This window comes from Talpa europaea (genome assembly GCF_964194135.1).
Source record: "Talpa europaea genome assembly, chromosome: 12".
Taxonomy (NCBI): Eukaryota; Metazoa; Chordata; class Mammalia; order Eulipotyphla; family Talpidae; genus Talpa; species Talpa europaea.
In genome coordinates, this window is record NC_140079.1 from 72,314,340 (window position 1) to 72,330,796 (window position 16,457).

At 51.0% G+C, this 16,457-nt stretch overlaps 1 protein-coding gene across 1 annotated transcript in view; it reads left to right on the forward strand.

Annotated features, from left to right (window-relative positions):
* MAD1L1 (mitotic arrest deficient 1 like 1) overlaps positions 1 to 8,644 on the forward strand; it is a gene marked incomplete at both ends in the record, with an annotated part of 349,706 nt that extends 341,062 nt beyond the window's left edge. The window contains one exon of the mRNA XM_084250129.1: positions 8,486 to 8,644. Within this exon, the coding sequence (XP_084106255.1) occupies positions 8,486 to 8,644 (159 nt within the window). The remainder of the gene's footprint in view (positions 1 to 8,485) is intronic.
* Between the last annotated feature and the right edge of the window lie 7,813 nt (positions 8,645 to 16,457).

Sequence of the window (16,457 nt, forward strand, 5' to 3'; positions counted from 1 at the left end):
TCATACCAGTGCCTGTGAAAACTGCGTCTAGTGGGCAGCAGTGACCCCTGTCATTTTCTCATTTTGATGTTATACTAAGTATCTGAAATTCTATACTCGGGGGAAGCTGGGAGAAGGGTATATTAGTACTCTATACTGTTTTTGCACCTTCCTGTGAGTTCATAATTATTTTAAAATAAAAAGTTTTCAAAAAACAAGAAAATTTTTAAAAGTCAGCCTTCCAGCTGACAGGGACCATAGCCAGGCACCCCCCCATCACCTGACCAGTGTGACCTGGAGGCTCAGGCTAGGCCCTATGCATCAAGGAAAGGGCCTCACCCTGCCCTCAAGAGGCTTACAGTTAACTGAGGAGCAAACACACAGCCTGAGCCCCATCATGCCCCTCAGCCTGAGCCCCACCTCCACCTCATGAAGTGTCATCATCCCCCTGACCTGAGTGCCATCGCCCCCTCTGGAATTTTGTTTCCAGAGATGACAACACCAGAGAAAATATCCAAGCACAAGTTTTCACTCCCATCAGACTCCAGTCAGGCTGAGTTCTAGCTGTGCCCCATTGACCCTGAGACCCTTGAGACAAAGCGGGCAGGAGGTCACTTCCCCTGCCAGTCTACCAAGAGACCCACACCAGCCATGGTCCCAGTCCTCTCTCCCTCTTGTGTGTCAGCTCCAGCAAGGCAGTACGTGCCGCCCCAGGCAGGGGAGCCACCACAGATTACATAGATGTAACTTCTTCTGACTAGAAATGTAATATGCAGTCATAGTAAAAAAATCTGGAAAATGCAGACATTCATAATGAACCACTTTTAATTTTTGTTCTCTCACTGCTGTTACCATCACAATGAATATTCTAGTGGTCTTTTCTTTTCCTCTGTATGTAAAAGTGTGAGTGTGTGGTAGATTGAATGTGTAGGCGAGTATGTGAGTATGTACAACCACAGTGCATATTCGCAGGGCTTTCTCCAGCACAAAAGTTCAAGGCGATTTCCTGACTGACGTGGCTAAGCCGCTCTCCCCAGATCAGCCTGTGAGCGCATGAAAGCACTTGGAATGTGTCAGATTCTCAGCTTGAGAAACCTAGACAAGTCGTTTGAAGATGGAAGCACTTTGATTTTTTTACTGCCTAATCAAGACAGATTCTCCTTCCCTGAACTCTGAGAGTGGTGTCAGCACACATCCCAGGTCACACAGGCCCGGGGTCCCTTGGGAGAATGAGGCCCGTCTCTGCTCAGTCATGGTGAAGACCAGTCCCTGTGCAGCAGGAGAGCCTGAGGCTGGACCCCTTGCTTCCTAGAGGACGCTAATCTTGCTCACCTATTGCACAGTTCCTGTGGCCAGGTGCCTTTACGGACTCGATGTAGTCTCCTCAGCCTCAACCCAGACAACTTCATCGGTGTGCCCAGGTCACACAGCTTCTAGGTGTCAAACCAGGGTCAGCTAGATCTCATTGACTTCAAATCCCAGGATGTTGCTATGTCAGCAGCAAGGGGCCTGCCTGCCTGCCTAGATGGGGGAACAGGAGAAGTTATTGGGTAGGTGGGTTAAGTATGATGATGACTCTGTTTACCCCAGAGGGCCTGTGGACTCACAGAGGCCAGGAACACAGCAGGCCAAGGTGTGGGCTGGCAAGTACTGATGGTCCTGCATTTCTGCTCCCCGGCCCCTCCTTGAGCAAAGAGGTGAGTGGGCCTGGCTGGCCCCAGCCTGTGGCTGTCTTGTCCTCATAAAAGGGACTTTCATGGTGCAAACATCACTCATTTGATGAGGCCCGAGTTATACACTTTCATTTTATTTTGTGGGATACACTGTTGGGGTCATGTCTAAATTCCTTATCTGTTCCTAGACTCTGAAATTTTTCTTCTGTGTTTAAGTTTTATGTTTTACATTTAAATCCATGATACATTTTGATTTAAATTTTGTATAAGGTGTCAGATTTAAGTTAGAATTCTTTTTCTTTAACTGGGGACATCCACCAGCTACAGCACCATTTTTGGAAAAGGCTGCAGTTGGTTGTGCTTTGGTGTCCTCCAAGGTGCTGAGGCCACTGCCCCATCCTATTCTGAAGTGGTACCAGACAACCTCCTAGGGCTCCTGTCCTCCCAGCCCCTCCTTGCCACACTCGGTGTATCTGTTTGTCACCCTGGAAGGAAAGGGCCTTGGAGAAGACCAAGTCAGGATGTTTGGGCTTTACAGGAAACAGGGCCACCTGGAGCTGTGTCCAATTAGGTGTCTGTTGCCACAGATCTGAACATGAAATTTTCATGCCACTGCGAAAACAATCACCAGTCATCCTGGCTCCCCCAGGCCTCACAGCAGCCTGAGGGAACGTCTCAGGAAAGCCAGGGAGCGTGCAGAAAACAGGCCAGGTCACACTCACTAGCTGTTCTGTCCTGATCATAGCTTCTGTGTGCATTTCCCTCCTCCCTGTGGCCACGGTGAATGCAGGTCTGTCCTGAGAACAGAGCAGAGACAAGCAGACAGGGTCCTGTCCTAGAGAAGGCGCTAGTTGGGGATAAAGAGCAATTAGAGAATCCCAGAAGTGAGTGGGATGTGCCTCATGGAAGTGTGTGAAGGGGAGGCTGTGGGCAGCTCTGTCTGTGGAGCCTCCCATGTGCTGCACCCTGTTCTAAGTGCCGGAACATAGTCATGGACACAGCAGACCTGTGGACCTCAATTCTAGAAGATAGCACCGGACTTGTAGACCTCAGTCCTCTCTCAGATGTGTGACTTGCAGATATTTTCTCCCAGCCTATTGCTGTCTTGTCCTCATAAAAGGGTCTTTCACAGTACAAATATCGCTCATTTGACAAGGTCCAAGTTATCCATTTTCATTTTATTTTTAAGATTTATTTTATTTATACAATAACTGGGGTATAGGCCAGAGGCGCGGGAGGGTGAGAGGATTCACCAGAGACAGAGTGGGGAGCAGAACAGGCAGACAGACCGAAAACACTGCTGAGGGGAACAGTGGGCGAGACAGGAGAGGTCTGCCACACCATGTGGGTATCTCTGGCTGGCCGGGAATCGAACCTGCACTGAAGAGGCTTCAGAGAGCTTCACAGCGCTGCGCTCAACCTGCTGCACCACCGGGGAGGCCCTATTTTCATTTTATTTTATGGGTTATGCTATTGTGTCGAGTCTAAATTCTTTACCTGTTCCTAGGCTCTGAAATTTTTCTTCTGTGTTTAAGTTTTGTATTTTACATTTAAATCCATGATACTTTTTGACTTAAATTTGTATAAGGTGTCAGATTTAAGTCAGAATTCTTTTTCTTTTTCCTTTTTTTAAAAAAAAGATTTATTTATTTATGCATACAAGAGCTGGGGTACAGGCCAGAGATGCGGGGTGGTGAGAGGATTCACCGGAGACAGAGTGGGGAACAGAACAGACAGACTGACTGACCAAAATACACTGCTGAGGGGAGCAACGGGCGAGACAGGAGAGGTCTGTTTCGCCATGTGGGTTGCTCCCTGGCTGGCCGGGGATTGAACTCGTGCCGCAGAGGCTGCTTCATAGTACTGTGCTTAACCCGTTGCACCACCAGAAATCTTTTTCTTTTTTAATGTGGACATCAACCTGCTGCAGCACCTTTTTTGGAAAAGGCTGCAGTTGGGTGTGTTTTAGTGTCCTCCGAGGCGCTGAGGTTCTCTAGCCTGTTCCATGGATCTGTGACTGGGCGTTGGCCAGTACTTGTACCGCACCATCCGTACCACGAGGTGGCCTCATGTGCTCTGGTCCTGGTTTGCTGAGGTTTTTAATCACAGATGGGTGTTAAATTTTGTCCAAAGCTCTTTCTGCAACAATTGATGGATCATATGACTTTTCTTTAGCCTCTTGATAGGTTGAATTACCTTGATTTTCCATGTGATTGCTTGACTCGTCACCTAGAAGCTCTCATGGTGTGGTTTTCACCTAAAAGATATGTGTGCATGTTTCTCATATATTCCTGGAGTAAATTTGCTAATAATTGTTGAAGATTTTTTTGGATTGAAGTTCATGAGAGATGCTGGTCTGGGTTTTGCTTTTTTTCTCCATAATTTCAAGAATCAAGTTAATACTTAGTGGGGGAAGTATTCCTTATATTTTGCTTTCTGGGGGGAATTGTGTAAAATTAGTAATTAATTCTCGTTTAACTGTTTGATAAAATTGTCCAGAGAGGCCATCTGGTACTAGAGAGATTTCTTTTTGCAGAATTTTTGAATTATAAATTCAATTTCTTTAATGGTTATAGGGCTATTCATGTTATCTATTTCATCTTAGCTAAGTTTTGGTACTTTGTGATTTGCAAGCAATTGGTCCAGCTCTTCTGAGTTTTCAAATGTATGAGCATCAAGGGGTTTGGTTAATATTTTCTTGATATTCTTCTAATACCTCCAGGATCTATTGTAATATTCCCCCATTTCATTTCTGACATTAGTAACTTCTATCTTTTCTCTTTTATCTATGTTAGTTTTGCTAGAGGTTTGCCAATTCTATTGCTATTTTTCAAAGGACCAGACTTTTGTTGTGATAATTCTCTTTGTTTTCAGTTTTTATTCCCGCTCTAATCTTCACCACTTCTTCCTTCCGTGTGCTTTAGGTTTTTTTTGCTTTTCTCTCATTTCTTGAGCTGGAGCATAGCTCGCTGGCCTGAGGTCCCCCTGGGTTCAAACATGGGCGCCCAGTACCACCCCTTTCTGCCCCATCCCAGGTGGACCCTCTGGGACTCTGTGTGGTTTCATTTCACTCAGTTCTGTGTTTTCGTTTCCATTGAGACGCCCTCTTTTGATAAGTGTGCTGTTTAATTTCCACATTTCATGATTTTCCTGTTGTCCTCTCCTTGAGTTCTGGCTCCTGTGTCCTCTGAGGTACCCTAACCTTTTGTTTTTTTGACCTCTTCTTTACTCTCAGCCAGCACAAGAATCTCTGTGCTTGGACTCTAGCGACAGCCACTCCTCAGGAAGCTGCAGGGACGTGATGACGTGGTCACAGCACCACCACGTCATTAAACAACATTCAGATAGCACTCAGTGTCTTAGGAGACCAGCATTTATACTATCTGATTGCTTAATCATTTTATTATATTACTTGTGTTGTTTCTTTGAATCAGGATTTGAGATTTGGGGTTTCTTTGAATCAGGTTTGGGGTTTCCTACCTTGACGTGGGTTTGATCTCTGTCTTCCTTCATTGTTTCCTCATTTCTGAAATTTTCTTCAGTGCCCTCAGGAAAAGGCAGTCTTGTACATACCAGGAGTTTGTTCTCACTTGACACCTTGTCTGCAAGCCACCCCCTGCAGTTGGGGGTCACGGAAGGAGAAACCGCCTCAAGGAGAGGCATGTCTTATCTCTTCTCCTTGGGCCCTTCCTTGGCTAGAGTGGCTCCCTGCTTAGGGCACTGCTGCTGAAGGAGCATCACTTCATGCCGTTCTGCTGGTTGAGACCCTGAGAAGTTTGAGGGGTACTAAGACTGCAGTAATAAACCCCTTTGGAGCCTATGTGAGCCCAGCGGCTATCTCAAGCAGTGCTTTTCAGACTGACTGCAGAGGCAGAACTGGGAGAGGAGCCAACCTGACCCTGAAATCAGTGCTGCTCCCCATATGTGATACCCCAGTGCCCCTCACATGTCCATGCTCCCCCACTGCTGCTACATGGACACGACTGTGATGGCCAACTTTGGCTTTGCTGCTCTGCTGTCTCAGGTGGGAGGAAGCTGAGGTGAGCTGGGCTGGGCTCTATGGCAGCAGAGGTCTTCATTGTGGCTGCAAGTCTCACTTCCCACAGGGCGCCTGCAGGCCACACTGCTGCCTGTCACTCCCAGATGTCGGGCGGGAGCAGAGACAGACAGCGCAGTCAGTCCCGTAAATATTTCCAGCCACAGTCAACATGTCTTACTAGGCAATTTGCTTTTTAAAAAATTGTGGTCTAATTTTAAGTGAACAGCCCCTAATTAGAGTGATTTACAAGGTACCTAGGGACTGGGTGGCATTTGAACATGGCAGAGGACTGAGCAGAGATGGATGGTGCGGCATAATCCAGTGGCACATTCTGATAACACAGCTGCTGGGCTGAGTCTGCGCAGAGATGCCCCTTGACACACACCCCAGCAGACAATGGGAAGTGTGGCCAAGAGGAGGGAGCAGGTACCCTGGGGGAGGGACAGCAGGGCTCCTCAAGCTGGGCAGCAGAAGCTGGCATGTGCAGACACTTGGACTCACCTTGATTTGGGTGAGAAAGTCACCCTGGTCCCCTCACATGCACACTGCTCCCACCCAGCCCCCCCAGCCCCTGCGTGTCTTTGTGGTCTTAGTTCCCAGAACTGCACAGCATGGAGCAAGCACCAAGTAGGCCCCTTATGAGTGCTGGGTGGTGGGCTGAGGGAGCCAAAGATGGGCTTTGGGTCAGTTGGAGTTCATGGAGAGTAAGACTGATTCACATCAACAATGGTTAAGGCCCTACAGCCTTCAGGCATCAGGGAACCACTGTGTTTAAGTGAGAACTGGCTGAAGACTACCCTTAGGTGAGCAGAGGAGACCTGGCCAGGAGGACCTGGGCTCCATGCAGCCTGGAAGGAGGAAGACGGGGCACAGGCTAGCCCAGATCCGCTGAGCCAAGAAAATAAGCCTTGGATCTGCTGTGCTGCCACCCCCAGCTAGTGCTGGACCCCACTATCTACTTCACCCCCCTTCCCACAGCTGTAGAAGAATCAGCCCCTCTGACATTTAAGGGGGGCGGGGGGAGGAATCAGAATCAAGAACAGAGGCAGAAATGAAAGAATTTTCTTGGTAAAAGGTCAGAATGGTTTCTCTTATTTTTGTTTAAAAATGGTTTGTCTTGAACTATGACAAGGCTAAATGTATTAACAGGCAGGGGAACAGGCTGCTCAGAGGCAGGGCCGGCCAAGTGAGGCAGCAAACAAGATCGGTGGCAGCTCAGTGGGTTAGATGCCCGAGCACTAGGCTCTAAAGGCCACGCGGCAGGTCTGGGGTCAGGAGTCAGAGGGAAGGTGGATGTGGAACTGCATTCCTGGATTCTGAGAGGACCCCTGAGGGCACATGGGACCTGGCTGTGTAGGGCTCCTAGGCCCCTGTCCGTGCGGGAGAGGCTGTGTGGGGCATGCTGCCAGCTGTGGGGTCTACACCCAGGCCAGGCCACTCCAGTACAGGGCGAGCCAGGCATACAGGCAGAGTGAACTGCCAGTCCTGTGCTGGGGCACAGCAGTACCCTGCAGCTCTTGGGGGAGCAGGTAGCACCCACCAGCCTGCTGGACAGAAGAGAGCTTTTTTTTAACAGCTGTACTGAGCTATAACTCACATATCATGCAATTCACCCACTGGTGTGTACAACCCAGTTCTTTCTAGCAGTTTCAGAGCCATGTAGCCACCTAATTTAGAATGTTTTCATCACCCCACAAAGAGACCCCTACCCCCTGGCAGTCACTCCTCAATCCCTCCCGAACTCCCAGACCCTAATGACCACTCACCTGCTTTCTCTCTACATGGACTCGTCTGTCCTTCTGGACACTTCCTGTTAAGTGGAATCACGCAGGTGCCGTCTTTGGCATATGTTTTGGGGATTCATCCACGTCGTAGCATTGTCTGAACTTCCTTTTTCAGGCTGGAAAAAGATTCCATTGATGGAGGGGCACATTCCATTTGTCCGTCTATCCCGTGGTGACTGTTTCCTTTTGGACTGTGAACATTGTTGCCGTGGGTGTCCATGTAGGACTTGAGTGTGGGCAGGCATTATGTTTCTCCTGGGCACTAGGAGTGGAACAGCTGGGTCATGTGTTCAGTTTTTTGAGGAGTCACCAGACTTGTCCCCCATGCTGCACATTTTACACCCCAGCAGCCTGCACAAGTGTCCCTTCGCCACATCCTCACTGGCCCTTGGTTCTGTCTAACTATGGCTGTGGCCGCAGCTGGGAGCTGGCATCTCAGCGTGGGCCTGATTTGTGTTGCGCATCTTTCCATGTGCACCATGGCCATCGAAATGTCTTCCTTAGAGAAAGCCCATTCACATCCTTTACCTACTTTTTCACTGAGTTGTTTGTCCCTTTATACCCTGAGTGATAGAGTTGTGGGTGTGTTCAGACCATGGTCTTCATTGGCTTAGACAGAGGGGACTGGCTGGGTAGGCTAATCTGTGAATGGGAATCTACCCGCCCGGTCCCATCTTCCAGGATTCCAGAGCGTGGGGAGACCCCCACCCACTGGAACTGGCCTTGCCACACACAGGACACCCAAGAAATGACATTACCTGCTGGAAGATACCTGGCCTCGAGCAGTTGGCAAGCCTTGCTGGGGGTCAGGGACAGGCCCGTCCCTCTGACTAGATGAGGGAAACTGAGACAGCAGAACCTAGGCCCCCACCAGGACAGCCCTCCTGGGCCCCTAGGTCTCCTGCTCCTTACTGTTCTGTTGCTCGAGAGGCCAGTGGGGAAGGGAGTGGAGAGCTCATCCAGAAACTCCCTACCGAACTAACACCGCCCTCCCATGTCTCTTGCTGCAGGCCGCGGGACCCTCCAGTGCCAAGATGCAGCTGCTGGAGACAGAGTTCTCGCGCACCGTGCAGGAGCTCATCGAGCTGCATCTCTTGCACCAGGACAGCATCCCTGCCTTCCTCAGTGCTCTCACCCTTGACCTCTTCAGCCGCCAGACTGTGACCTAGCCTGCAGCCACTGTCCCTGACCATCGCCAGCCCTCAGCTTCTGCAGGTGGGAGCAGGCATGGGCAGGAGGTTGGGGTTTTCCCCACACGTCCCAGCCCCACCTGCACCTCCTACCCTGCCCATTTGCAGGACACCCCAGCCTCCTCTGCCCACATGCCACCACTTGCCCGGAATGGGCAGTGTCTTTATGTGATTGGGACCCATGAGCTCCACCCCATCAACCTGCCTGGGCAGCAGCACCCCATGCACAGAACCTCTGGACATACCTCTGGTCAGCAGGGGTTAAGCTGCTCTGGGACATCCTGGCATGATGCTCCCTCATCCCCCAGACCCTGCGTTCACTCCTGCCCTGCAGCAAAGGGCCTCCAGCCTCTTCACCCTTCATCCTGGAAAACTGGCCAGGTGGCCCTGTGGGCAGTACTCTGCGGGCCCTATTCCTGCTCCCTCCCCGAGGTATCTCTACCCACATGCCAGTCAAACCCAGTTGTACCCAGAAGCCTGGCCAGACTGGCAGCCAAGGACTGGCAGCCAAGGTCTGTGGCTCCTTATGAAATAAAGGTTCCTCGTCAGCCACACCACCCAACTCGCTGTGTGTGTCTGAGCCCCACGCAGACAGGCTCCCTCTGCTTATGCTCAGTCTAGCCCAGGGCAGCTCCTGGACACCGAGAATATGGGCTAGGCAGCCTAGGAGCAGCACCAGCAGCTGGTCAAGATGCTCCCTGCACACCCACCTAGAGGGCCCGGGGCAGCTCTGCGCAGAGGGAAGGAGACACCCTAACAGCCTCAGGTGCTGGCTGGGCGGGCGGCTCCAAGTCCTCTGCTTGGGTGACAGCAAGTCACTGACTGGCCCCTCATCGTGGTGGGGGTCTTCTGAAACCCCAACCATTGCTTCCACAATCACATCTTTTCCTTTGTTCTGTCACCTCAGGACCACTGTTGTCTTCACAGTATGGAGTGTGGGCTTCAGGGTCCTAGGAGCTCGTCCCCTCCACCCCCAGCATCTTGTGCTGAGGGTGAGGCTCATGGGTCAGCTCGGACATGAGGGTCATGAAGGGCTGCCGGCCAGGGGCTGGGGAATCTCAAGGGGCCTGGGCTGGTGGTCCTGCCGTTGCTACCTGGGGATGGAGATAAAGCGCTGCCTCATTCACATGCAGCTCGCACTCTGCCGTCGCCAGTCATGGGGAAAATGTGGCGTGACGTCAGCTGCCTGCGTGCGGGTACACGGCCGGCAGCTCCCCGCGAGCTTGGTCATCAGCGCAGTGTGCACAGCAAGCCGCTATCTGAGCCCAACAGAGGCCGTGAGAGCAGCCACAGGGCAGAGTCTTGCCAGGCAGCTCTGTGGCACAACTGCCCAAGGTCACCGCCAGAGGAGGAAGGCGGCATGGGGACAGGACTGCGTCCACCTGCTCCCCAGAGCCAGAGCCCTGGGGAGTGTGGCCTGAGCGAGCCCTGAGTGTCACCTCCAGGTACTGCCCTGGGAGGCTGGGGCTGCACCCCCACCCCATCCTCATCTACCCTCCCAGAAAAGCTGAAGCCTTGAGACTCATGTGTCTGGGTCAGGGCCACTGAGCCCCAGTCTGGGGCCATGAGCCCTTGAGAACTGGGACTGCAGCCCAACCTTGGGACTTTCTTCACCCTTCACCCCTCAGATGAGCCCCAGTTCTCTTGTCCCATGTGCTTGGGGGCCCCAATGCCAGTGTGGAGAATGGATGCCCCTTTATCATGCTTCATCTTCGCTGTCAGTGGGATGCAGTAGCACTCACCCCAAAGCTGTGCCTGTGCGGAAGCTCCCGTCACATTCCAGAAGATGGGGCCACCAGCGCAGAGCAAAATCCGTATGAACTTGTTCTGAGCCTCCTGAAACCCCCGGGCAGAGCGGCAGGTGCTCGGGACTTTGGATCTGTTTGTCCCGTGTATGCTGGGGTCTGCGGTCTCCACTCAGGAGTTCCAAAGCTGCAGCAATAGTTATCTCACCTTTGTGGGAGGAAATGTCCCCACAGCCGTGCTTGGGGCTCCAATGTGGCCCCAAGCCACCTCACATGCCCCATGGAACAGCTGCATGCCCAGCTGCGGGTGAGTGTCCAGGGACCCCAGGCCTGGGCTCAGCTGCCTCTTGTGTGTGGGTAGGCTGAGACAGACCCTGCCAAGAGTAAGACTAGCTGAGGTCATAACTCAACACAAAGTCTTTAGCCCATGAAATGCACTGAGCAGCCCGTGTGTGTGTGTGTGTGTGTGTGTGTGTGTGTGTGTGTATGAGTGTGTGGGAGTATGTACATGTGCAGGTAACCGTGTATGCAGGTGTGCGGGTGTGTATACCCTTGGGAGAGGTGGGAGCAGGGCATGTTCTGCTGAGATGGCAGAGGTCAGGGTTCTACCTGGGCCTCAGTGGCAGATGCGGCCTTGAGAAACATCAAAGGGTCACACAAACCAGAAGGCCGGCTGTCCTGTAACTTGGACCTGGACAGAAGCCCTTGACATCTGCCCAGTGTGCACCAGAGGGGACCAGTCACCGCTGGCCTACATCCCCAGGCAGGAGATACCAAAAATGGTATCTGGATTGCAAGGCCAGAACTGGACTCCAGCCAACCCAGGCAGAAAAGGAATGTGCCAGAAGGGCTTGGGTAGGGCTGAGCAGCCAGATTCAGAAAACTGTGGTCCCCATTGTGCCACAGCACTGTCTCCCACCGGTGGACACGTGGTCTCATTGCAGGTTCTCTCCCCCTTCACCCAACACATGCCCTGGGGTCTCTCTGCCACAGGCTTCCACCAGGACACCCCCTCATGATCCCTTAACTGCCCAGGACCCAGTGTCACTTTTAAGAGTCACAGCGCCTGGCAAGATTTCTGATTGGTTGAGCCTACACCCCGCTTCTGTGAGATAGTTTGGGATAGCTAACGGCCAACAGACAAGGGCCTCTATCCCAAAGGAACATTGAACTTGAGCCTCATCCCAGCACCAGTCTCCCACCTCCCTCCCACTGCAGTGAGAGGCGCCTTCTCACTGGAAAGCCACCTCAGGCCTAACCACCTACCCAGCGCTGACACACAGCCCGAGGGTCACTGGTTCCTATGTTTTGAAGATGGAATTTTCCTTTCCTGAACAGAGGCGGCAGGCGCCACCCGCTCTCTGAGGTGTCTGGGTTAGGAGAGGGGAGCAAAGGCCCAGCTAACATCCTCCCCACCAGGCCTGACTTACGTCTCTTCCCAGCGCTGCCAGGGGGGATTAAAATGACTTCTCACAGGGATCAGGGGTCCCACCCAGCTCCTGGTGGGCAAGCCACAGAAAGTTCTGGTTCTGGCAGATCCCACTTCCTCCAGCTCATTAGTGAACGCCTGATGGTAAATGGTTCTTAAGCCGCTAATGACTAATTTTAAGGGATTAGTGCCGCAGCGATAAACTATAATTGCCAGAATGTAACAGGATTTGGTGTGTGACAGGGCTCCTTCCAGCTTCCCGGTGGCTCCAGGGGGGACAGTGCCACCTGCTGGGGTCTTCTCAGGACCCCCACCTCCCACCCGGGCACCCCAACCTCCCTCTGTGTCTGCCAGCACACGGTTTGCCATCGTTGTTATTGCTTCTCTCCCTCTGCGCACTTCTGCCTCATGTTCTGGGAATGAGTAAGTGCCCAGGTTTTCTCTAGCTCCTCATGCCCAGCAGCCGCAGCCCTGGGACTTGTGAGAAATGCAGGTTCTCAGGTCCCTGCCAACCCTGTGAATCAGAATCTGCATGAGACTTGACCTCCAGGCAGTCATAGGCACGTTCAAGCCAGTAAAGCTTTTGCTTGAAAGAACTACCCCAATTTACAGAGCTCCCCGTTCCATAATGACCCTGCAAGTTGAGTCTTGCTGGGGACAAGACTGAAGCTCAGAAAGGACAGGGATGCGCCTCAGGTCACGCGCACCCAAACCCAGCCTTCCTGATGCAGACTCACGGCTCAGCCTCTGAGGCAAACTTGACCCATTTCCCTTGTTGCTAAAGGTTATCAGGATGCCAGGACCTAGAGAGGCTGACGGCCTCTATCCCAGGACATAGGATTCCGGACCACATGTAGTGTGTCTGCATGACAAATTGTGTCTGCGATGTGTAGGAGTGTACACCTGTGTATACATGCAGGACTTTGTGTGTGTGGCTTCATGGCTGTGTGTGTGTTCTGTATGTGCACTGTTTACATTTGCACACACATGTCTTGTGTGTGTGCACAACTGCCATAAGTGTACGTGCATGCATGCATAATGAGGACAAGCACTTTATCAAACTGGTGTAATAGTTGCTTCAGGCCCAGAGAGGCACAAGGCCCTCTCCAAAGTCACACAGCAAGAGAAAGTCAAGGATGGGAAGCAGGGCCGTACAGACATCATCTCGCCCAGCCTACTGCCTGCCTCATTGTTTACATTTTCTTTATCTTTAACTGCACACTTTTAATACGGCATCAGTGTGAAAAGAAAAATGTCAATAGAAATGTGGAGTAAAAGGAAGTTCTGTTTGGGTCCATCCCAGCCTTTTCCATCTGCAGCTGGGTTCACCCACCTAACGTGGACACACAAAAAGCCATTGTTTGATTTCACTTGGTTGTGTGTATGGTTTTTAAAATAACTGAGTTGTTCTGCAGCTTGGTTTTTCTCATTGAACAATTGTCTTGGAAATTTTCCATAAAAGCATCTACTGATGCATTTCACTGGGTTTGTTGTTGTTATTTCCAAACTACTCAAGAAGTTTTATTGAAAACAATAACCTGCAGAAACACCAGATTCTCATTTTCGAGTAAAAATTGACAGCATCTTTCAGAACGTCCATAGTTCTCAGCAATTTTGGTCATTACTTTAAAAAACAAACAAAAGCCAAACCAAGACCAAACAAACATGGATCGAAGTTCCAGATTCCAATGAACGGAGACTTGCGGATGAGCCTCTGCGTATGGTTCTGGCCCCGTCCTCACGTGCCCTGGCAAGAATGAGGGTGAGTTTGGGCTTGGTTTTCAGTGGGTCAGTAGTTCTGACAACCACTTCTCCGTCACCTTGAACTCGTGCCACCCTGCGCCAGCTCACTGTTCCCCCAGATCTTACCTGGCTCATCCTCCATGATGGATCAAAATTGTGTACCCCCCAAATTCACACTCCCAGCACCTGGGAATGTGACTAGTTGGAGGAGGGGCCTGTAAGTGATGATGAGGTGATTAAAGTAAAAGGAAGCCTGAGCCCGTGTGACTGGAGCCCTCACAAGAAGAGAGCATCCCGAGACTGTGTGAGCACCCAGGGAGGTGACATCTGCAAGCCAAGGAGAGAGGCCTCAGGAGGAACCAGTCCTGCTGACACCTTCATCGTTGACTTCCCGCCTCCAGAACCGTGAGAAATCCCCGCGTTTAACAAGCCCCTATCTGTGGTACCTGGAGATGGCCGCCTGAACGTCCTCACATGTGTGTCGCCCCCTCACCACCTGGCTTTTTCTCCCTTATGGCACCTTCCACCACCTGGCATTTTTTTATGCATATTTTATTTATAATGCACATATAGTTGGTGTATATATAATGCACATTTTTTTTCATCAGTTTGGTGTCAAGAACCCGTAGAACAGCACCGTCCAATAGAAATATGTGAATAACATACGTAATTGATACTTTTGGTAGCCAAATTTAAAAAGTAAAGAAAAAGTGAAATTAATTTTAGTAAATTTATTTAATCCAGTAGATCCCAAATTTATTTTGACATGTTATCAATATAAAAACTAATGAGGGCCTCCGGGGGCGCAGCTGTTGAGCGCTGGGCTGCGAAGCTGCCCGCAGCCTCTGCAGCACCAGTTCTATTCCCGGCCACCGGGCGAGGGTCCCACATGGCGCACAGACCTCTCCTGCCGCCCGCTGCTCCCCTCAGCAGTGTATTTCGTCAGTCTGCCTGTTCTGTTCCCCGCTCTGGCGCTGGTGAATTCTCTCACCCTCCTGTGCTTCTGACTGTACCCAGTGCTTGTATAAATAAATAAATCTTTAAAAAAAAAGAAATTGTTTTAAAAAAAAAACTGATGAGACATTCACCTTACCATCTTTCCTGCCTCTGAAGTCTAGAGGTCCAACGTCTTGTTTTACACTTACTGCCTATGTTGGTTTGGACCAACCTCAGTTCAGGTACTCAGTAGCCGCGTGTGGTCGCAGGCCCCCATCTGGGACAGGACAGCCTTGTCCACCATGGGGTGCTGCACCTGGCAGTGCCTGGCTCACTCTGGAGCATAAGTATGGGGGCGTCCATGGTACAATTTTAAAGACACTATTATCACCTCCCTGTTTGACTAGGAAAATTGGACCTGAGAGAGAAGTGGCTGTCCCAGAAGTCACCTGGACGCCGAAGCCAGGAGGCTCAAGGGACCCCCCCCTGTCTGGCAGCCAGGACACCGAGTAGCCTGGGTCACTGCTGGCTCTGCCCTGCCAGCATTTGCTCTTAGGCAAGTCTCCACCCGAGCCTCAGTCTCCACATCCAGAAAGAGGGCTGACAGCACAACCTGCTGGGAGGTCTCAGGAGCACTGAAACCCCAGAAGACACCCCCGGGAGGGCACCTCATTCAGCCCAGGCCTCTGCCACCTCCACCTGCTGGCTGCATGGTGCCTCCTTAGTGTAACACTATAATTAGCTCAATTACCAACAGCCTTCATGCCTTTTCTCTTTCCTTTTTTTTTTCAAACTTAATATGGAAATTAAATTTTGCACCAGGTTTACAGGCTGTTAACGGAATTCACTAATCAAACCCCAACACCAAGTCCTTGAAAATGAGAATTAAAAAAGGTCTGCATTTGCATATTCATGTTTTTAATAGGGTTCAGAAGGTATATTTGCAACTGATGAAAAGGATTAATTAAATCTAATCAGCATTGGTGGGGCTTCTTAACCCCTTCTGAGCTGACCGGAGGCTGGGATGACGCCCAGAGCAGAGAAGAGCTCAATACAGCCCAGGGCCGTGGGTGGGGGCCCCAACTCCTGTTCCCCTTCCTGCTGGCCTCGCCTGCAGGCCGGAGCCCCCCTGAGCCCAGGATTCCCGCTGCCACACAGCGTTCAGGTCTGCTCCCCCAGCAACCCTGATGAGAGATGAGGGAGGCATTGTTTTACTTTCAAATCAAACACAGCTGGACTTGTTTTCTTATAACATTCTTCCCGGGGTCATCATACAATATTTGGAAAATGTAGCGAAATCTTAAGAAGAAAATGAGAATCACTTGTTACCCCTTCACCCAGGTAAGCACTATGTACTTGGCTATCGGGGCGTCCGGAATTTTGCCCACAAATGTGTGTTGTACACGTATGTGCTTGTATGCACCAGTGTGTATGTGATATTGTAATGTTGTCTGTATTGTGCACGTAAGTATGTGTTGTGTCTGTCGTGTCTGTATGCTGTGTGTGCTATGTGTAGTGTATTGTGTGTTGTCGTGTGCAGTGTGCTGCTTATAGTGTGGCATGTAACATGTGCGCCATGTATGTGCTGTCTCTGTTGTGTATTGTGTGTTCATGTATTTAAATTGTGTGTTGTTTGTATTGTGTGTCTATTGTCACACGTGTTGTGTGTTCGCATGCACCTCCTCACCCAGACCTGCAGCTCTCGCATGGCTTTAAGCATCCACTGTGCTGTCACTTACTTCACTCACTAACAGTCTCCACCCAGCACCTTCTTGCGTCACGGCGTCGAGTCAGCAGTGTGACGCCAACTACTGAGAATTCTCACTGGGTGCTTTATTACGCGGGTCTCTTTTGTCAGAGAATCAGTTTCCCATTCACTATGGTTATTTTTCACCAGTCACCAAGAACGCTGCCGTGAGGGTCCAAGCCACACCGGTGT